A 23,266-nucleotide genomic window follows, 5' to 3' on the forward strand; every position below is an offset into this window, starting at 1 on the left:
TCCCAGATCCCTGAGGGAATGAGGGATCCCCTCATGCCATTCCTGATCTCTGAGGGAATGAGGGATCCCCTCAGCCCATTCCTGATCTCTGAGGGATTGAGGGATCCCCTCAGCCCATTCCTGATCCCTGAGGGAATGAGGGATCCCCTCAGCGCATTCCTGGTCATTCCCATATCCAGATCCATGAGGGAACGAGGGATCTCCTCACCCCAGATCCCTGAGGGAATGGGGGATCCCCTCACCCCATCCCGGGGCATTCTCATATCCAGATCCCTGAGGGAATGAGGGATCCCCTCACGCCAGATCCCGGAGGGAATGGGGGATCCCCTCACCCCATCCCTGGGCATTCTCATATCCACATCCCTGAGGGAATGAGGGATCCCCTCACGCCAGATCCCGGAGGGAATGAGGGATCCCCTCAACTCATTCCAGATCCCCTGAGGGAAGGAGCGATCCTCACTCCATCCCCGACTGATCCCTATCCCCGCTCTCCCCCATCCCTGAGGTCTCCAATGGCGCCGCTCCCCCTCCACACACAGCTCCTCGACGCCCCATTGGAACAGACGCCTGTCAATCATTGCTATTGGCCAATAGAAGCTTCGACTCTCCCTAGGAGGGCGAGGCCAGCGCCAGGAGCTGGAGGGCGGAACTCCGCCTCGTACCCGCGCTTCCATTGGCTGTCTCAGCAGTTTTTGCCCTACAATTGGCTGAGACTCATGTCAATCACACCCAAGCTTTCAGGTGCAGCGGCGGGGCTTATTGTCCTGTCCTGTCAGCCAGGTGCCACTGCAAGCCAGACGCGGCAGTTGATTGGCTGTTTTACCCATCAATCATCCGCACCTGAGCCTCGGTTCTCACACCGCTTCCCAGCGCTCCGCACCTGAGCCTTCCATTCGCCGCTCCCACACCTCTTCCCACCGCTTCTCACGGGGGTGTGGGCCCCGAGCCCCTCCTTGGCTTTCATTGGATAACCGCCCTGCCCATCAACACAAATGCGTAATTCCATTGGTTAGAGGAGCGGCAGGCGGGGCTTGTCATTGCAGCTCCTTATCGTGATTGGCGAAGACGCTGCAGGTGGGCGGTCCCAGACGCGGAACTCGAGCGCTGATTGGACGCGCTGCTTGCCCCCTGTCAGTGAGTGCCGGCCGGGGCGGCGGCGGCGGCTCCGCGATGGCGGCGGGCGCGGGGCTCCCGGTGAGGGGGGAGCGGCGCGGAGCCCCCCCGGGAGGGCGGCCGGGGGTCGCCATGGCCACGGACCGCAGGTACGAGGAGCCGGGGGGGCCGTGCGGGAGCTGTCATTGAACAATGGAGGGTTCCCCCCTCAGGGATGAGGGCGGTGGGGGGCGGGGCATCGCCCCCCTGAGGGGAAAATGGAGGCGACCCCCCAATGGGGTGAGGGGGTTCCCGCCTTTTTTGTGTGAGGGGGGGAACAGCTCTGAGGGGGGTTTGGGATCGCCCCTCTTTGTGAGGGGTTTGGGATCACCCCCCTTTGTGAGGGGGTTTGGGGTCACCCCCCTTTGAGGGGTTTTGGGGTGACCCCCCTTTGAGGGGTTTTGGTGTCACCCCATTTTTTGGGGGGGGCGTTGGGGTCGCTCCCAGTTTTGGGGTTTTGGGGTCACCCCCCTTTGAGAGGATTTGGATTGACTCCGTTTTAAGGGGGGGTTTGAGGGCACCCCAGTTTTGAGGGTTTGGGGTCACCTCCGTTTTAGGGGGTTTGGGATCACCCCATTCTTGAGGGGTTTTTGAATGATCCCCCCCTTTGTGGGGAGGTTTGGGGTCCCCCCATTTTAGGGGATTTGGGGTGACCCCTCTTTGTGAGGGGCTTTGGGGTCACACCAATTTGGGGGGATTTGAGGTCCCCCCCTTTGTGAGGGGTTTTGGGGTCACCCCCATTTTTGGGGTGTTGGGGTCACCCCATTTTTTAGGGGATTAAAGGTCACCCCGTTTTGTGAGGAGGTTTGGGGTCCCCCCATTTTTAGGGAGGAATTGGGGTCCCCCCATTTTTGAGGGGGCTTGGGGTCACCTCATTTTAGGGGGATTGGAGTCACCCCCATTTTAGGGGTTTTGGGGTCACCCCTCTTTGTGAGGGGGTTTGGGGTCATCCCATTTTTGGGGGGGTCGGAGATCACCCCCATTTTTTGAGATATTTTGGCCTGACCCCCCTATTTTTGGGGTTACCCGATTTTGGAGGGGTTTTTGAATGACCCCCCCCATTTTAGGGGGTTTGGGGTCACTCATTTTAGGAGGTTTGGGGTCACCCCATTTTTAAGGGGTCACCCCCATTTTAGGGGGTTTGGGGTCACCCCATTTTTAAGGGGTCACTCATTTTAGGGGGTTTGGGTCACCCCATTTTTAAGGGGTCACCCCCATTTTAGGGGGTTTGGGTCACCCCATTTTTAGGGGGTCACCCCCATTTTAGGGGGTTTGGGTCACCCCATTTTTAGGGGGTCACCCCCATTTAGGGGGTTTGGGGTCACCCCCATTATAGGGGGTTTGGGCTCACCCCATTTTTAAGGGGTCACCCCCATTTAGGGGGTTTGGGCTCACCCCCATTTTAGGGGGTTTGGGCTCACCCCATTTTTAAGGGGTCACCCCCATTTTAGGGAGTTTGGGGTCACCCCATTTTTAGGGGGTTTGGGTCACCCCATTTTTAAGGGGTCACCCCCCTTTTAGGGGGTTTGGGGTCACCCCATTTTTAAGGGGTCACCCCCCTTTTAGGGGGTTTGGGGTCACCCCCATTTTAGGGGGTTTGGGCTCACCCCATTTTTAAGGGGTCACTCATTTTAGGGGGTTTGGGTCACCCCATTTTTAAGGGGTCACCCCCCTTTTAGGGGGTTTGGGCTCACCCCATTTTTAAGGGGTCACCCCCATTTAGGGGGTTTGGGGTCACCCCCATTTTAGGGGGTTTGGGCTCACCCCATTTTAAGGGGTCACCCCCATTTTAGGGGGTTTGGGGTCACCCCATTTTAAGGGGTCACCCCCATTTTAGGGGGTTTGGGGTCACCCCATTTTTAAGGGGTCACCCCCATTTTAGGAGGTTTGGGGTCACCCCCATTTTGAGGGTTTGGGGTCACCCCATTTTTGAGAGGTCACCCCCATTTTAGGGGGTTTGGGATCACTCATTTGAGGGAATTTGGGGTCACCCCATTTTTGAGAGGTCACCCCCATTTTGAGGGTTTGGGGTCACCCCATTTTTGAGAGGTCACCCCCATTTTATGGGGTTTGGGGTCACCCCATTTTTGGGGTTTTTTGGCCTGACCCCCCTTTGTGGGGTTTTTAGGGTCACTCCATTTTAGGGGTTTTGGGTCACCCCCATTTTAGGGGGTTTGGATTGATCCCCCTCTGTTGGGGGATTTGGGGTCATCCCATTTTGGGGGGGGTCTTGCTCTGACCCCCCATTTTTGGGGTTTTTTGGGGGGTTTTTTTTGGATTTTTTGGGGTCAAACTCCCCTTTATGGTTTTTTTTAAGGGTTTTTTTAGGGGTTTGGGGTTTTTGGGGGTTTTGGGGTTGCAATGGGGGAATTGGAGGCCAAAAAGTCCAATTTGGGGTTGAATTGGGGGATTTTGGGGAAAAAAAAATCAAATTTTGGGGGCAGAAAAATCAAATTTTGGGAATGAAATGGGGGATTTTGGGGCAAAAAAAAATCAAATTTTGGGGGCAAAAAAAAAATCAAATTTTGGGATGAAATGGGGGATTTTGGGGCTGAAATGTGAAATAATGTTGGATTTTCCTGCTGAAATGTGAATTTTTGAGGTGATTTTGGGGCTGAAATGTGAAATAATGTTGGATTTTTGTGCTGAAATTTGAATTTTGAGGTGATTTTGGGCTGAAATGTGAAATAATGTTGGATTTTCCTGCTGAAATGTGAATTTTTGCTGCTGAAATTTGAATTTCTGATACTGAACGTGAATTTTTGCTGCTGAAATTTGAATTTTTGCTTCCGAAATCGGAATTTCTGATACCAAAATGGGAATTTCTGATACTGAATGGGAATTTCTGACACCAAAATGGGAATTTGTGATACCAAAATTGGAATTTCTGATACCAAAATTGGAATTTTCGGTGCCACAGTAGGAAGTTTTGCTCTGAAATGTCAATTTTTGATGCCAAAATGGGAATTTTTGGCACCGAAATGGGAATTTTCTGAAGGCTGCAATGGGAATTTTTGCAGCCAAAATTGGAATTTTTGCTTCCGAAATCTGAATTTCTGATACTGAATGGGAATTTCTGATACCAAAATGGGAATTTTGTACCAAAATGTGAATTTCCAGTGCCACAATGTGAATTTCTGATACCTAAATGTGAAATGCCTAAATGTGAATTTTGGTACCAAAATGTGAATTTCTGTTCCTAAATGTGAATTTTGGTACCAAAATGGGAATTTCTGATACCAAAATGTGAATTTTTGTACCAAAATGTGAATTTTGTTCCTAAATGTGAATTTTGGTACCAAAATGTGAATTTCGGATACCCAATGTGAATTTTGATCCCAAACTGTGCCTTTTGTCCCTGACTGTGCGTTATTCCCTGACTGTGTGTTATTCCCTGACTGTGCCTTTTGTCCCTGACTGTGCGTTATTCCCTGACGGTGCGTTATTCCCTGACTGTGCGTTATTCGCTGACTGTGCATTATTCCCTGACTGTGCGTTATTCGCTGACCGTGTGTTATTCCCTGACTGTGCGTTATTCGCTGACCGTGCGTTATTTGCTGACTGTGCGTTATTCCCTGACTGTGTGTTATTCCCTGACTGTGCCTTTTGTCCCTGACTGTGCGTTATTCCCTGACCGTGCGTCATTCCCTGCCCGTGCGTTACTCTCTGACAGTGCGTTACTCCCTGACGGTGCGTTATTCCCTGCCCGTGCGTCATTCCCTGACCGTGCATTATTCCCTGACCGTGCGTTATTCGCTGACCGTGCGTTATTTGCTGACTGTGCGTTATTCCCTGATGGTGTGTTATTCACTGACTGTGCGTTATTCGCTGACCGTGCGTTATTGCCTGACCGTGCGTTATTCCCTGACCGTGCGTTACTCGCTAACCGTGCGTCATTCCCTGACCGTGCGTTATTCCCTGACCGTGCGTCATTCCCTGACCGTGCGTTATTCCCTGACCGTGCGTTACTCGCTGACCGTGCGTTACTCGCTGACCGTGCGTCATTCCCTGACCGTGCGTCATTCCCTGCCCGTGCGTTACTCGCTGACCGTGCGTTACTCGCTGACCGTGCGTCATTCCCTGACCGTGCGTCATTCCCTGCCCGTGCGTTATTCCCTGCCCGTGCGTCATTCCCTGACCGTGCGTCATTCCCTGCCCGTGCGTTATTCCCTGACTGTGCGTTATTCCCTGACCTTGTGTTATTCCCTGCCCGTGCGTTACTCCCTGACCGTGCGTCATTCCCTGCCCGTGCGTTACTCCCTGACGGTGCGTTATTCCCTGCCCGTGCGTTATTCCCTGACCGTGCATTATTCCCTGACGGTGCGTTACTCCCTGACGGTGCGTTATTCCCTGACGGTGCGGTACTCCCTGACGGTGCGTTATTCCCTGACCGTGCGTTATTCCCTGCCCGTGCGTCAGTCCCTGACGGTGCGTTATTGGCTGACGGTGCGTTATTGCAGGTAGGGCCATGGCGCGCCCCGAGGGCGGGGCGGGGTCCCCGCGGGCGGAGCCGCCGGCGCTGAGCCCGGACGAGCGGGAGCTGCTGGCCAAGCTGGAGGAGCAGAACCGGTGAGGGACAGCGAGAGTTCCCCATTTCGCTTTTCTGGGAGAGCGCGCTGGGATCCGCTGGGGAGGGTCGGTTCTGGGGAAGAAAAAACTCCTCTGTTGGGGCCTTTGGGGAAATATTTCAGTTTGGGGTCATTTCGGGCGGAATATTTCCGGTTTTGGAGTGGTTTGGGGACAATATTTCCATTTTTAGAGTGGTTTTAGAGGGAATCTTTCTATTTTTGGAGTGGTTTTTAGGTAATATTTTGATTTTTGGAGTGGTTTTGGGGAAAAATATTTCCATTTTTGGAGGGGTTTTGTGGACAATATTTCCATTTTTGGAGTGGTTTTGGGGTAATATTTCCATTTTTGGAGTGGTTTTGTGGACAATATTTCCATTTTTGGAGTGGTTTTGGGGAAAAATATTTCCATTTTTGGAGTGGTTTTGTGGACAATATTTCCATTTTTGGATTGGTTTTAGGGACAATATCTCCATTTTTGGAGTGGTTTGGGGACAATATTTCCATTTTTGGAGTGGTTTTGGGGTAATATTTCCATTTTTTGAGTGATTTTGTGGACAATATTTCCATTTTTTAAGTGGTTTTTAGGTAATATTTCCATTTCTGGAGTGGTTTGGGGACAATATTTCCATTTCTGGAGTGGTTTTTAGGTGATATTTCCATTTCTGGAGTGGTTTGGGGACAATATTTCCATTTTTGGAGCGGTTTTGGGGACAATATTTCCATTTTTGGAGTGGTATTTAGATAATATTTCCATTTTTGGAGTGGTTTGGGGACAATATTTCCATTTTTGGAGTGGTTTGGGGACAATATCTCCATTTTTGGAGTGGTTTTGGGGACAATATTTCCATTTTTGGAGTGGTTTTGGGAAAAAATATTTCCATTTTTGGAGTGGTTTTGTGGACAATATTTCCATTTTTGGATTGGTTTTAGGGACAATATCTCCATTTTTGGAGTGGTTTGGGGACAATATTTCCATTTTTGGAGTGGTATTTAGATAATATTTCCATTTTTGGAGTGGTTTTGGGGTAATATTTCCATTTTTGGAGTGATTTTGTGGACAATTTTTCCATTTTTTAAGTGGTTTTTAGGTAATATTTCCATTTCTGGAGTGGTTTTTAGGTGATATTTCCATTTCTGGAGTGGTTTGGGGACAATATTTCCATTTTTGGAGCAGTTTTGGGGACAATATTTCCATTTTTGGAGTGGTTTTTAGGTAATATCTCCATTTTTGGAGTGGTTTGGGGACAATATTTCCATTTTTGGAGTGGTTTTGGAGAAAAATATTTCCATTTTTGCATTGGTTTTGGGGTAATATTTCCATTTTTTGAAAGGTTTTGGGGTAATATTTCCATTTTTTGAGTGGTTTTAGGTAATATTTCCATTTTTGGAGTGGTATTTAGATAATATTTCCATTTTTGGAGTGGTTTTGGGGACAATATTTCCATTTTTGGAGTGGTTTTGGGGTAATATTTCCATTTTTGGAGTGGTATTTAGATAATATTTCCATTTTTGGAGTGGTTTGGGGACAATATTTCCATTTTTGGAGTGGTTTTGGGGTAATATTTCCATTTTTGGAGTGGTTTTGGGGTCATATTTCCATTTTTGGAGTGGTTTCGGGGTAATATTTCCATTTTTGGAGTGGTTTTTAGGTAATATTTCCATTTTTGGAGTGGTTTTGGGGTTATTATTTCCATTTTTGAGTGGAATATTTCCATTATTGGGGTGAATATTTCCATTTTTGTGTGGAATATTTCCATTTTTGAGTGGAATATTTCCATTTTTGGGTGGAATATTTCCATTTTTGGGTGGAATATCTCCCTTTTTGGGTGGAATATTTCTATTTATAGGGGGAATATTTCCATTTTTGGCTGGAATATCTCCATTTTTGAGTGGAATATCTCCATTTTTGGGTCACTCCCATCTCCTTTGGAAACATTTTGGGTCACTCCCACCTGCCCTGGGCACATTTTGGATCATTTTGGGTCATTTTGGGCACATTTTGGGCACATTTTGGGCACATTTTGGGTCACTCCCACCTGCCCTGGGCACATTTTGGGTCATTTTGGGCACATTTTGGGCACATTTTGGGTCACTCCCACCTGCCCTGGGGCACATTTTGGGCACATTTTGGGTCACTCCCACCTGCCCTGGGCACATTTTGGGTCATTTTGGGCACATTTTGGGCACATTTTGGGTCACTCCCACCTGCCTGGGCACATTTTGGGCACATTTTGGGCACATTTTGGGTCACTCTCTCCACGTCGGGTTTGGGCCAATTCCACCCTCTCTGGGCACATTTTAGATCATCTGTTGGTCAGTTTTGTGTCCCTCCCACCTGCTCTGTGCCCATTTTGTGCCCATTTTGGGTGAGTTTTGGGTCCCTCTCTCCAGGTCAGGTTTGGGTCACTCCCACCTCCTCTGGGCACATTTTGGGTCAGTTCTGGGTCACTTTTGGGTCATTTTTGGGTCAGTTTTGGTTCTGTTTTGGGCCCCTCTCTCCAGGTCAGTTTTGTGTCACTCCCACCTGCTCTGTGCCCATTCTGTGCCATTTTGTGCCCATTCTGTGCCCAGTTTTGGGCAACTCTCTCCAGGTCAGGTTTGGGTCACTCCCACCTCCTCTGGGCACATTTTGGGTCAGTTCTGGGTCATTTTTGGGTCAGTTTTTTGTCCCTCTCTCCAGGTCAGTTTTGTGTCACTCCCACCTCCTCTGTGCCCATTCTGTGCCCATTCTGTGCCCATTTTGTGCCCATTTTGGGTGAGTTTTGGGTCCCTCTCTCCAGGTCAGGTTTGGGTCACTCCCACCTCCTCTGGGCACATTTTGGGTCAGTTCTGGGTCACTTTTGGGCCATTTTTGGGTCAGTTTTGGTTCTGTTTTGGGCCCCTCTCTCCAGGTCAGTTTTGTGTCCCTGCCACCTGCTCTGTGCCCATTCTGTGCCCATTTTGTGCCCATTTTGGGTGATTTCTGCCCGGTTTCTCCCTCCCCAGGCTGCTGGAGGCCGACTCGAAGTCGCTGCGCTCGGTGAACGGCTCTGGGCGCAGCAGCGGCTCCTCGCTCCTTGTGCCCCTGCCAGCTGCTCTGTGCCCATTCTGTGTCCCTCCCACCTGCTCTGTGCCCATTTTGTGCCCATTCTGTGCCCAGTTTGTGTCCCTCCCACCTCCTCTGTGCCCATTCTGTGCCCATTTTGTGCCCATTTTGGGTGAGTTTTGGGTCCCTCTCTCCAGGTCAGGTTTGGGTCACTCCCACCTCCTCTGGGCACATTTTGGGTCAGTTCTGGGTCACTTTTGGGCCATTTTTGGGTCAGTTTTGGTTCTGTTTTGGGTCCCTCTCTCCAGGTCAGTTTTGTGTCCCTGCCACCTGCTCTGTGCCCATTCTGTGCCATTTTGTGCCCATTCTGTGCCCAGTTTTGGGCAACTCTCTCCAGGTCAGGTTTGGGTCACTCCCACCTCCTCTGGGCACATTTTGGGTCAGTTCTGGGTCATTTTTGGGTCAGTTTTTTGTCCCTCTCTCCAGGTCAGTTTTGTGTCACTCCCACCTCCTCTGTGCCCATTCTGTGCCCATTCTGTGCCCATTTTGTGCCCATTTTGGGTGAGTTTTGGGTCCCTCTCTCCAGGTCAGGTTTGGGTCACTCCCACCTCCTCTGGGCACATTTTGGGTCAGTTCTGGGTCACTTTTGGGCCATTTTTGGATCAGTTTTGGTTCTGTTTTGGGCCCCTCTCTCCAGGTCAGTTTTGTGTCCCTGCCACCTGCTCTGTGCCCATTTTGTGCCCATTCTGTGCCATTTTGTGCCCAGTTTGTGCCCAGTTTTGGGTCCCTCTCTCCAGGTCAGGTTTGGGTCACTCCCACCTCCTCTGGGCGCATTTTGGGTCAGTTCTGAGTCAGTTTTGGGTCAGTTTTGGGTCCCTCTCTCCAGGTCAGTTTTGTGTCACTCCCACCTGCTCTGTGCCCATTCTGTGCCCATTTTGTGCCCATTTTGGGTGATTTCTGCCCGGTTTCTCCCTCCCCAGGCTGCTGGAGGCCGACTCCAAGTCGCTGCGCTCGGTGAACGGCTCGCGGCGCAGCAGCGGCTCCTCGCTGGTCTCCAGCTCGTCGGCCTCGTCCAACCTGAGCCACCTGGAGGAGGACACCTGGATCCTCTGGGGCCGCATCGTCAACGAGTGGGACGAGTGGAGGAAGAAGAAGGAGAAGCTGCTCAAGGTGGGGGTTGGGCTGGAATCCGCCGGTTCTTGGGCGTTTTGGGGTGGGTTCGTCCAACGCGAGGAGTTTTGGGGCGGAATTGTCCAATTCCTTGGATTTTGAGGTGAGTTTGTCCCATTCCTTGGATTTCGGGGTGGGTTTGTCCACTTTGTTGGGTTTTGGGGTGAGTTTGTCCAGTTTATTGGGTTTTGCGGTGGATTTGTCCACTGGGATGAGTTTTGGAATAGATTTGTCCAGTTTGTTGGGGTTTTGGGGTGGGTTTGTCCAATTTGTTGGGTGTTGGGGTGGGTTTGTCCAATTTGTTGGGTTTTGGGGTGGGTTTGTCCAATTTGTTGGGTTTTGGGGTGGGTTTGTCCAGTGGGATGAGTTTTGGAATAGATTTGTCCAATATGTTGGGTTTTAGGATGGGTTTGCTCAGTTTGTTCGATTTTGGGGTGGAATTGCCCAATTTGTTCAGTTTTGGGATGGGTTTCTCCAATTTGTTCAGTTTTGGGATGGGTTTCTCCAATTTGTTCCATTTTGGTATGGAATTGTCCAGTTTGTTCAGTTTTGGGATGGGTTTGCTCAGTTTGTTCAGTTTTGGGATGGATTTGCCCAATTTGTTCAGTTTTGGGATGGATTTGCCCAATTTGTTCAGTTTTGGGATGGATTTGCCCAATTTGTTTAGTTTTGGGATGGGTTTCTCCAATTTGTTTAGTTTTGGGATGGGTTTCTCCAATTTGTTCAGTTTTGGGATGGGTTTGCTCAGTTTGTTCAGTTTTGGGATGGATTTGCCCAATTTGTTCAGTTTTGGGATGGGTTTCTCCAATTTGTTTAGTTTTGGGATGGGTTTCTCCAATTTGTTTAGTTTTGGGATGGGTTTCTCCAATTTGTTCAGTTTTGGGATGGGTTTGCTCAGTTTGTTCCATTTTGGGATGGGTTTCTCCAATTTGTTCAGTTTTGGGATGGATTTCTCCAATTTGTTCCATTTTGGGGTGGAATTGCCCAATTTTTTCCATTTTGGGATGGGTTTCTCCAATTTGTTCAGTTTTGGGATGGGTTTGCTCAGTTTGTTCAGTTTTGGGATGGATTTGCCCAATTTGTTCAGTTTTGGGATGGGTTTCTCCAGCAGGAGGACACAGCTTGGATCCTGCTTTGACCACCCCATGTTCTGACCACGTTTGGGGTCACCCTGACCCCACTGTCCCCACTGTCCCCACTGTCCCCACTGTCCCCATTGTCCCCACTGACCCCACTGTCCCCACTGTCCCCACTGTCCCCATTGTCCCCACTGACCCCACTGTCCCCAGTGTCCCACTGTCCCCACTGTCCCCACTGTCCCCATTGTCCCCAGTGTCCCACTGTCCCCACTGTCCCCACTGACCCCACTGACCCCACTGTCCCCACTGTCCCCACTGTCCCCATTGTCCCCACTGTCCCCATTGTCCCCACTGTCCCATTGTCCCATTGTCCCCACTGTCCCCACTGTCCCCAGTGTCCCCACTTACCCCATTGTCCCCACTGTCCCCATTGTCCCCACTTACCCCACTGTCCCCACTGTCCCCATTGTCCCCATTGTCCCCACTGTCGCCACTGACCTCATTGTCCCCACTGTCCCCAGTGTCCCACTGTCCCCACTGTCCCCATTGTCCCCAGTGTCCCCACTGACCCCACTGACCCCACTGACCTCATTGTCCCCACTGTCCCCACTGTCCCCAGTGTCCCCATTGTCCCCATTGTCCCCACTGTCCCCACTGTCCCCACTGTCCCCACTGTCCCCATTGTCCCCACTGTCCCCATTGTCCCCACTGTCCCCAGGAGCTGATCCGGAAGGGGACCCCGCACCTCTTCTGGGCCATCGTGTGAGGCAGCAGATGTGGGGACAATGGCTTTGGGGACACTGAGACTCAGATCATGTTTGGGGTCAATGGGGTGACTTTGGGGTCACATTTAGGGTCAGATTTAGGGTTTGGTGTCACATTTAGGATCATATTTGGGGTTTGATATCACATTTAGGGTCACATTTAGGGTTTGATATCACATTTAGGGTCACATGTAGGGTGTGATATCACATTTAGGGTCACATTTAGGGTTTTATATCACATTTAGGGTCGCATTTAGGGTCACATTTAGGGTTTGATATCACATTTAGGGTCACATCTAGGGTGTGATATCACATTTAGGGTCACATTTAGGGTTTGATATCACATTTAGGGTCCCATTTAGGGTTTGGTATCACATTTAGGATCACATTTGGGGTGTGATATCACATTTAGGGTCACATTTAGGGTTTGATATCACATTTAGGGTCACATGTAGGGTGTGATATCACATTTAGGGTCCCATTTAGGGTTTGGTATCACATTTAGGGTCCCATTTAGGGTTTGGTATCACATTTAGGATCACATTTAAGGTTTTATATCACATTTAGGGTCGCATTTAGGGTCACATTTAGGGTTTGATATCACATTTAGGGTCACATTTAGGGTTTGATATCACATTTAGGGTCACATTTAGGGTTTGATATCACATTTAGGATCCCATTTAGGGTTTGCTATCACATTTAGGATCACATTTAGGGTTTGGTATCACATTTAGGATCACATTTAGGGTTTGGTATCACATTTAGGATCACATTTGGGGTTTGATATCACATTTCGGGTCACATTTAGGGTTTGATATCACATTTAGGGTCACATTTGGGGTGTGATATCACATTTAGGGTCACATTTAGGGTGTGATATCACATTTAGGGTCACATTTAGGGTGTGATATCACATTTAGGGTCACATTTAGGGTTTCTCTCCCTCAGGAGCTGATCCGGAAGGGGATCCCGCACCATTTCCTCACCATCGTGTGGCAGCTGCTGTGCCCTGAGCAGGGACAGGGGGTTTGGTGTCCCATTTAGGATCATGTTTAGTGTTTGGTGTCCCATTTAGGATCATGTTTAGTGTTTGGTGTCACATTTAGGATCATGTTTAGTGTTTGGTGTCCCATTTAGGATCATGTTTAGGGTTTGGTGTCCCATTTAGGATCATGTTTAGTGTTTGGTGTCCCATTTAGGATCATGTTTAGGGTTTGGTGTCACATTTAGGATCATGTTTAGTGTTTGGTGTCACATTTAGGATCATGTTTAGGGTTTGGTGTCCCATTTAGGATCATGTTTAGTGTTTGGTGTCACATTTAGGATCATGTTTAGTGTTTGGTGTCACATTTAGGATCATGTTTAGGGTTTGGTGTCCCATTTAGGATCATGTTTAGGGTTTGGTGTCACATTTAGGATCATGTTTAGGGTTTGGTGTCACATTTAGGATCATGTTTAGGGTTTGATGTCACATTTAGGATCATGTTTAGGGTTTGGTGTCCCATTTAGGATCATGTTTAGGGTTTGATGTCCCATTTAGGATCATGTTTAGGGTTTGGTGTCACATTTAGGATCATGTTTAGGGTTTGATGTCCCATTTAGGATCATGTTTAGGGTTTGGTGTCACATTTAGGATCATGTTTAGGATTTGGTGTCACATTTAGGATCATGTTTAGGTTTTTGGGGTCACATTTGGGGTTTTGTGTCCCATTTAGGAGCTGATCCTGAAGGGGATCCTGCACCACTTCCGCGCCATCGTGTGGCAGCTGCTGTGCCCTGAGCAGCAGATCTGGGGTCAATGGGATGAGTTTGGGGTCACATTTAGGGTGTGATATCACATTTAGGGTCACATTTGGGGTGTGATATCACATTTAGGGTCACATTTGGGGTGTGATATCACATTTAGGGTCACATTTGGGGTGTGATATCACATTTAGGGTGTGATATCACATTTAGGGTCACATTTAGGGTGTGATATCACATTTAGGGTCACATTTGGGGTGTGATATCACATTTAGGGTCACATTTAGGGTGTGATATCACATTTAGGGTCACATTTGGGGTGTGATATCACATTTAGGGTCACATGTAGGGTGTGATATCACATTTAGGGTCACATTTAGGGTTTGATATCACATTTAGGATCACATTTAGGGTTTGATATCACATTTAGGGTCACATGTCGGGTTTCTCTCCCTCAGGAGCTGATCCGGAAGGGGATCCCGCAGCACTTCCGCGCCATCGTGTGGCAGCTGCTGTGCCCTGAGCAGCAGATCTGGGGTCAATGGGATGAGTTTGGGGACAATGGATGACTTTGGGGTCACATTTAGGTTTTTGGGGTGACATGTCGGGTTTCTCTCCCTCAGGAGCTGATCCGCAAGGGGATCCCGCAGCACTTCCGCGCCATCGTGTGGCAGCTGCTGTGCAGCGCGGCGTCGCTGCCGCTCAAGGCTCAGTACTCGGAGCTGCTCCGCATGAGCTCCCCCTGCGAGCGCCTCATCCGCCGCGACATCGCCCGCACCTACCCCGAGCACGAGTTCTTCAGGGGGCAGGACAGCCTGGGCCAGGAGGTGCTCTTCAACGTCATGAAGGTGACACGGGGACACCTGGGGACACCTGGGGACACCTGGGGACACCTGGGGACATGGATCTGGGGTGGGACAGGGCCAGGAGGTGCTCTTCAACGTCATGAAGGTGACACGGGGACACCTGGGGACACCTGGGGACACCTGGGGACATGGATCTGGGGTGGGACAGGGCCAGGAGGTGCTCTTCAACGTCATGAAGGTGACACTGGGGACACCTGGGGACACCTGGGGACATGGATCTGGGGTGGGACAGGGACAGGAGGTGCTCTTCAACGTCATGAAGGTGACACGGGGACACCTGGGGACACCTGGGGACACGGGGACACCTGGGGACATGGATCTGGGGTGGGACAGGGACAGGAGGTGCTCTTCAACGTCATGAAGGTGACACTGGGGACACCTGGGGACACCTGGGGACATGGATCCGGGGTGGGACAGGGACAGGAGGTGCTCTTCAACGTCATGAAGGTGACACTGGGGACACCTGGGGACACCTGGGGACATGGATCTGGGGTGGGACAGGGACAGGAGGTGCTCTTCAATGTCATGAAGGTGACACGGGGACACCTGGGGACACCTGGGGACACCTGGGGACATGGATCTGGGGTGGGACAGGGCCAGGAGGTGCTCTTCAACGTCATGAAGGTGACACGGGGACACCTGGGGACACCTGGGGACACGGGGACATCTGGGGACACCTGGGGACACCTGGGGACACCTGGGGACACCTGGGGACATGGATCTGGGGTGGGACAGGGCCAGGAGGTGCTCTTCAACGTCATGAAGGTGACACGGGGACACCTGGGGACACCTGGGGACATGGATCCGGGATGGGACAGGACACCTGGGGTGGCACTGGGACAGGGATCTCAGGTGGGCCAGGAGGTGCTCTTCAACGTCATGAAGGTGACACTGGGGACACCTGGGGACACCTGGGGACACCTGGGGACACCTGGGGACATGGATCCGGGGTGGGACAGGGACAGGGACAGCCTGGGCCAGGAGGTGCTCTTCAACATCATGAAGGTGACACTGGGGACACCTGGGGACACCTGGGGACACCTGGGGACACCTGGGGACATGGATCAGGGTGGCACTGGGACAGGAGGTGCTCTTCAACATCATGAAGATGACACGGGGACACCTGGGGACACCTGGGGACACCTGGGGACATGGATCTGGAGTGGGACAGGGACAGCCTGGGCCAGGAGGTGCTCTTCAATGTCATGACGGTGACACTGGGGACACCTGGGGACACGGGGACAGCTGGGGACACCTGGGGACATGGATCTGGGGTGGGACAGGGCCAGGAGGTGCTCTTCAACGTCATGAAGGTGACACGGGGACACCTGGGGACACCTGGGGACACCTGGGGACACCTGGGGACATGGATCCGGGGTGGGACAGGGCCAGGAGGTGCTCTTCAACGTCATGAAGGTGACACGGGGACACCTGGGGACACGGGGACACCTGGGGACACCTGGGGACATGGATCCGGGGTGGGACAGGGCCAGGGACAGCCTGGGCCAGGAGGTGCTCTTCAACATCATGAAGGTGACACTGGGGACACCTGGGGACACCTGGGGACACCTGGGGACATGGATCTGGGGTGGGACAGGGACAGGAGGTGCTCTTCAACGTCATGAAGGTGACACTGGGACACCTGGGGACACCTGGGGACACCTGGGGACACGGGGACATGGATCTGGAGTGGGACAGGGACAGCCTGGGACAGGAGGTGCTCTTCAACGTCATGACGGTGACACTGGGGACACCTGGGGACACGGGGACAGCTGGGGACACCTGGGGACACCTGGGGTGGCACTGGGACAGGGATCTCAGGTGGGCCAGGAGGTGCTCTTCAATGTCATGAAGGTGACGCTGGGGACACCTGGGGACACCTGGGGACACGGGGACACCTGGGGACATGGATCCGGGGTGGGACAGGGCCAGGAGGTGCTCTTCAACGTCATGAAGGTGACACGGGGACACCTGGGGACACCTGGGGACACCTGGGGACACGGGGACACCTCGGGACACGGGGACATGGATCTGGGGTGGGACAGGGACAGGAAGTGCTCTTCAACTCATGAAGGTGACACGGGGACACCTGGGGACACCTGGGGACACCTGGGGACACCTGGGGACATGGATCAGGGTGGCACTGGGGCAGGAGGTGCTCTTCAACGTCATGAAGGTGACACGGGGACACCTGGGGACACCTGGGGACACGGGGACAGCTGGGGACACCTGGGGACACCTGGGGTGGCACTGGGACAGGGATCTCAGGTGGGCCAGGAGGTGCTCTTCAATGTCATGAAGGTGACGCTGGGGACACCTGGGGACACCTGGGGACACGGGGACACCTGGGGACATGGATCAGGGTGGCACTGGGGCAGGAGGTGCTCTTCAACGTCATGAAGGTGACACGGGGACACCTGGGGACACCGCCAGGGCTTGGGGACGTGGGGACATGGATCTGGGGTGGCACTGGGACATGGACAGGGCCACGAGGTGCTCTTCAACGTCATGAAGGTGACACTGGGGACACGGGGGTGGCACACAGGTGACACTGGTGACACGGGTGATACAGGGATGACACAGGGGTGGCACGGGTGGCACAGGTGACACACAGGTGACACACAGGTGACACTGGTGACGTGGGTGACACAGGGATGACACAGGGGTGGCACACAGGTGGCACAGGGGTGGCACAGAGGTGGCACGGGTGACACACAGGTGACACAGAGGTGACACACAGGTGACACTGGGGTGACACACAGGTGGCACACGGGTGACACACAGGGGTGGCCCAGAGGTGACACAGGGGTGGCACAGGTGGCACAGGTGACACACAGGTGGCACCCAGGTGACACAGGGGTGGCACACAGGTGACACAGAGATGACACAGGGGTGGCACAGGTGACACAGGGGTGGCACAGAGGTGACACTGGGGTGGCACAGGTGACACAGGGGTGGCACAAGTGACACACAGGTGGCACAGAGGTGACACAGGGGTGGCACAGGTGACACACAGCTGGCACAGGGGTGGCACACAGGTGACACAGAGGTGACACAGGGGTGGCACAGGTGACACACAGCTGGCACAGGGGTGGCACACAGGTCACACAGAGGTGACACAGGGGTGGCACAGGTGACACAGGGGTGGCACAGAGGTGACACTGGGGTGGCACAGGTGACACAGGGGTGGCACAAGTGACACACAGGTGGCACACAGGTGACACAGGTGGCACAGGGGTGGCACAGGTGACACAGGTGGCACAGGGGTGGCACAGAGGTGACACAGGGGTGGCACAGGGGTGACATGGGTGGCACAGGTGACACACGGGGGTGGCGCAGAGGTGACACGGGTGCCCGTTCCAGGCCTACTCCCTGGTGGATCGGGAGGTCGGGTACTGCCAGGGCAGCGCCTTCATCGTGGGCCTGCTGCTCATGCAGGTGGGCACGGCGGGGCGGGCACGGGGGGTTCTGGGCATTCTGGGGGGTTCTGGGCATGGGGGGTTCTGGGCATTCTGGGGGGTTCTGGGCATGGGGGGTTTTGGGCATTCTGGGGGTTCTGGGCATTCTGGGGGGTTCTGGGCATTCTGGGGGTTCTGGGCATTCTGGGGGTTCTGGGCATGGGGGGTTCTGGGCATTCTGGGGGTTCCTGGGCATTCTGGGGGTTCTGGGCACGGGGGGTTCTGGGCACGGGGGGTTCTGGGCATTCTGGGGGTTCTGGGCATGGGGGGTTCTGGGCATGGGGGGTTCTGGGCATTCTGGGGGGTTCTGGGCATGGGGGGTTCTGGGCATTCTGGGGGTTCTGGGCATTCTGGGGGTTCTGGGCATTCTGGGGGTTCTTGGCATGGGGGGTTCTGGGCATTCTGGGGGTTCTGGGCATGGGGGGTTCTGGGCATGGGGGGTTCTGGGCATTCTGGGGGGTTCTGGGCATTCTGGGGGTTCTGGGCATTCTGGGGGGTTCTGGGCATTCTGGGGGTTCTGGGCATGGGGGTTTCTGGGCATTCTGGGGGGTTCTGGGCATTCTGGGGGTTCTGGGCATTCTGGGGGTTCTGGGCACGGGGGGTTCTGGGCATTCTGGGGGGTTTTGGGCATTCTGGGGGGTTCTGGGCATTCTGGGGGTTCCTGGGCATTCTGGGGGTTCTGGGCACGGGGGGTTCTGGGCATTCTGGGGGGTTCTGGGCATGGGGGGTTTTGGGCATTCTGGGGGGTTCTGGGCATTCTGGGGGTTCTGGGCACGGGGGGTTCTGGGCGTGGGGGGTTCTGGGCATTCTGGGGGGTTCTGGGCATTCTGGGGGTTCCTGGGCATCCTGGGGGTTCTGGGCATTCTGGGGGTTCTGGGCATTCTGGGGGGTTCTGGGCATTCTGGGGGTTCTGGGCATTCTGGGGGGTTCTGGGCATTCTGGGGGTTCCTGGGCATTCTGGGGGTTCTGGGCATTCTGGGGGTTCTGGGCATTCTGGGGGGTTCTGGGCATTCTGGGGGTTCTGGGCATGGGGGGTTCTGGGCATTCTGGGGGTTCTGGGCATTCTGGGGGGTTCTGGGCATTCTGGGGGGTTCTGGGCATTCTGGGGGTTCTGGGCATTCTGGGGGGTTCTGGGCATGGGGGGTTCTGGGCATTCTGGGGGGTTCTGGGCATGGGGGGTTCTGGGCATTCTGGGGGTTCTGGGCATGGGGGGTTCTGGGCATTCTGGGGGGTTCTGGGCATTCTGGGGGTTCCTGGGCATTCTGGGGGTTCTGGGCATGGGGGGTTCTGGGCATTCTGGGGGTTCTGGGCATTCTGGGGGGTTCTGGGCACGGGGGGTTCTGGGCATTCTGGGGGTTCTGGGCATTCTGGGGGGTTCTGGGCATTCTGGGGGTTCTGGGCATTCTGGGGGGTTCTGGGCATGGGGGGTTCTGGGCATTCTGGGGGTTCTGGGCATTCTGGGGGGTTCTGGGCATGGGGGGTTCTGGGCATTCTGGGGGTTCTGGGCATGGGGGGTTCTGGGCATTCTGGGGGTTCTGGGCATTCTGGGGGGTTCTGGGCATTCTGGGGGTTCCTGGGCATTCTGGGGGGTTCTGGGCACGGGGGGTTCTGGGCATTCTGGGGGTTCTGGGCATTCTGGGGGGTTCTGGGCATTCTGGGGGTTCTGGGCATTCTGGGGGTTCTGGGCATTCTGGGGGGTTCTGGGCATGGGGGGTTCTGGGCATTCTGGGGGGTTCTGGGCATTCTGGGGGTTCTGGGCATTCTGGGGGGTTCTGGGCATTCTGGGGGTTCTGGGCATGGGGGGTTCTGGGCACGGGGGGTTCTGGGCATTCTGGGGGGTTCCTGGGCATTCTGGGGGTTCTGGGCATGGGGGGTTCTGGGCATTCTGGGGGTTCTGGGCATTCTGGGGGTTCCTGGGCATTCTGGGGGGTTCTGGGCACGGGGGGTTCTGGGCACGGGGGGTTCTGGGCATTCTGGGGGGTTCTGGGCATTCTGGGGGTTCCTGGGCATCCTGGGGGTTCTGGGCATTCTGGGGGGTTCTGGGCATTCTGGGGGTTTTTGGGAATTCCGGGGTTTTGGGAATTCTGGGGCTTTTTTTCTTGGAATTTCTGGGGTTTTCTGTGTTTTTTTTTCCTGGGAATTTCTGGGGGTTTTCTGGGAATTCTGGGGGGTTTTTTTCTGGGAATTTCTGGGGTTTTTGGGAATTCCGGGGTTACCTGGGAATTTCTGGGTTTTTTTCCTGGGAATTTCTGGGGTTTTTGGGAATTCTGGGGGGTTCTGGGCATGGAGGGTTCTGGGCATTCTGGGGGTTTTGTGGGAATTTCTGGGGGTTTTGTGGGAATTCTGGGGGATTTGTGGGAATTCTGGGGTTTTTCTGGGAATTCTGGGGTTTTTTCCCTGGGAATTTCTGGGGGTTTCTGGGAATTCTGGGGTTTTTTTTGGGAATTCTGGCGGGTTTTTTTCGGGGAATTCCGGGGTTCTTGTGGGAATTCTGGGGTTTTCTGGGAATTCTGGGGATTTTTCCTGGGAATGTCTGGGGGTTTTCTGGGAATTCTGGGGGTTTTATGGGAATTCTGGAGTTTTCTGGGATTTCTGAGGGTTCTGCAGATTCTGGGGGTTCTGGGAATTCTGGGTTTTTTCTGGGAATTCTGGGATTTTTTTCCTTGGAATTTCTGGGGTCTTGTGGGAATTCTGGGGGTTTTTTTTTGGGAATTCTGGGTTTTTTTGGGGGGAATTCTGGCGGGTTTTTTCGGGGAATTCCGGGGTTCTGGGAATTGTGAGGCTTTTTGGGAATTCTGGGCTTTCTGGGAATTCTGGGGTTTTTTTTTCTGGGAATTTCTGGGTTTTTTTCCTGGGAATTTCTGGGGTTACCTGGGAATTTCTGGGTTTTTTTCCTGGGAATTTCTGGGGTTTTGTGGGAATTCTGGGGTTTTTTTTCCTGGGAATTGTGGGGTTTTTGTGGGAATTCTGTTTTTTTTCTGGGAATTCTGGGGTTTTTTCCTGGGAATTCTGGTTTTTTTTCTGGGAATTCTGGGGTTTTTTTGTTTGTTTGTTTTCCTGGGAATTTCTGGGTTTTTTTGGGAATTCGTTTTTTTTTTCCTGGGAATTTCTGGGGTTTTGTGGGAATTCTGGGGGTTTTGGGAATTTCTAGGGGTTGTTTGGGAATTCTGGGGGTTTTTTTGGGAATTTCTGGGGGTATTTTTGGAATTTCTGGGGGTTTCTGGGAATTTCCATTTTTTTGGGGGAATCCCGTGCTTTTCCCACAAAAGATGCCGGAGGAGGAGGCGTTCAGGGTTTAGTGGGAATTCTGAGGTTTTTATGGGAATTCCGGGGTTTTTGCTGGGAATTCCGGGGATTTTTCTGGGAATTCCAGGGATTCTGATGGGAATTCCCGGGTGTTTTTGGGAATGTCCCCCCAGATGCCGGAGGAGGAGGCGTTCAGCGTTTGGTGGGAATTGTTGGGTTCTGCTGGGAATTCTGTGCGTTTTGATGGGAATTTCGGGGATTTCTCTGGGAATTCCAGGGATTCTGCTGGGGATTCCCGGGTGTTTTTGGGACTCTCCCCCCAGATGCCGGAGGAGGAGGCGTTCAGCGTGTTCGTGCGCCTGATGCAGGAGTACCGGCTGCGAGAGCTCTTCAAGCCCAGCATGGCCGAGCTGGGGCTCTGCATCTACCAGTTCGAGTTCCTGCTGCAGGTGCCACAGCGGGGGGACAGGGAGGGGACAGCGGGGACACGGATGGGGACAGGGACAGAGGGGACGGGATGGGGACAGAGGGGACAGCGAGGGGGACGGGGACAGAGGGGACGGGATGGGGACAGAGGGGACAGAGGGGACAGCGAGGGGGACAGGGACGGGGACAGAGGGGACAGCGAGGGGGACAGGGGTGGGGACGGGGACAGAGGGGACGGGATGGGGACAGAGGGGACAGGGATGGGGACAGGGATGGGGACAGAGGGGACAGCGAGGGGGACAGGGATGGGGAACAGAGGGGACAGGGAGGGGGACAGGGACGGGGAACAGAGGGGACCGGGATGGGGACAGAGGGGACAGGGAGGGGGACAGGGACAGGGACGGGGACAGAGGGGACAGGGACGGGGACAGAGGGGACAGGGATGGGGACAGGGATGGGGACAGAGGGGACAGGGATGGGGACAGGGATGGGGACAGAGGGGACAGGGAGGGGGACAGGGACGGGGAACAGAGGGGACCGGGATGGGGACAGGGACGGGGACAGGGATGGGGACAGCAAGGGGACAGAGGGGATGGGATGGGGACAGAGGGGACAGGGACAGCAAGGGGACAGAGGGGACGGGGATGGGGACAGGGACAGGGATGGGGACAGAGGGAACAGGGACAGAGGGGACAGGGATGGGGACAGAGGGGATGGGGATGGGAACAGGGACAGCAAGGGGACAGGACGGGGACAGAGGGGATGGGACAGGGACAGGGATGGGGATGGGGACAGAGGGGACAGGATGGGAACAGGGACAGCAAGGGGACGGGGACGGGGACGGGGACAGGGATGGGGATGGGGACAGAGGGGACAGGGATGGGGACAGGGACGGGGACAGGGACAGACCCCAAATTCCCACTTTTGTCCCCATGTCCAGATCCCAAATTCCCATTTTTGTCCAACCATGAATTCCCATTTTCCTCTGACCCCAAAACCCTGTTGTTCTCTGACCCCAAATCCCCGTTTTTCTTCCCAAATCCCCATTTTTGTCTGACCCCAAATCCCTGTTTTTCTCTCACCCCAAACCCCCGTTTCTCTCTCCAATTCCCATTTTTCTCTCACCCCAAACCCCCGTTTCTCTCTCCGATTCCCGTTTTTATCTGAGCCCAAATTCCTGTTTTTCTCCAACCCCAAATCCCCATTTTTCTCCCCAAATTCCCCATTTTTCTCCCCAAATCCCCATTGCTGTCTGACCCCAAATCCCCGTTTTTCTCCCCAAATTCCCATTTTTCTCTGACTCCAAACTCCTGCTTTTTTCCCCAAATCCCCATTGCTGTCTGACCCCAAAATTCCATTTTTGTCTGAGCCCAAATCCCCATTTTTCCCCCCAAACCGTATTTTTCACCCAAACCCCCATTTTTCTCCCCCAATTCCCATTTATCTCTGACCCCAAATCTCCGTTTTTCTCCCCAAATCCCCATGGCTGTCTGACCCCAAAATCCCATTTTTGTCTGAACCCAAATCCCCATTTTTCCCCCCAAACCCCGTTGTTCTCTGACCCCAAACCAACCCCCGTTTTTCTCCCCAAATCCCCATTTTTCTCTGACCTCAAATTCCCATTTTTCTCACCAAATCCTTCCCAAAATTCCCATTTTTGTCTGACCCCAAACCTCCGTTTTTCTCTGACCCCAAATTCCCATTTTTCTCCCCAAACCCCATTTTTCCCCAAAACCCCATTTTTCTCTGACCCAAAATCCCCATTTTTC

At 53.4% G+C, this 23,266-nt stretch overlaps 1 protein-coding gene across 1 annotated transcript in view; it reads left to right on the plus strand.

Annotated features, from left to right (window-relative positions):
* The first annotated feature begins 1,234 nt into the window (after positions 1-1,234).
* The window catches only part of EVI5L (ecotropic viral integration site 5 like), a 67,321-nt gene continuing 45,289 nt past the window's right edge, over positions 1,235-23,266 (plus strand). The window contains exons 1-6 of the mRNA XM_058821379.1: positions 1,235-1,262; positions 5,613-5,721; positions 9,726-9,915; positions 14,125-14,349; positions 17,731-17,805; positions 21,395-21,520. Coding sequence (XP_058677362.1) covers positions 5,621-5,721; positions 9,726-9,915; positions 14,125-14,349; positions 17,731-17,805; positions 21,395-21,520 — 717 coding nt within the window. The 5' untranslated portion in view covers positions 1,235-1,262; positions 5,613-5,620. The remainder of the gene's footprint in view (positions 1,263-5,612; positions 5,722-9,725; positions 9,916-14,124; positions 14,350-17,730; positions 17,806-21,394; positions 21,521-23,266) is intronic.

Source organism: Ammospiza caudacuta, chromosome 29, assembly GCF_027887145.1.
Source record: "Ammospiza caudacuta isolate bAmmCau1 chromosome 29, bAmmCau1.pri, whole genome shotgun sequence".
NCBI lineage: Eukaryota > Metazoa > Chordata > Aves > Passeriformes > Passerellidae > Ammospiza > Ammospiza caudacuta.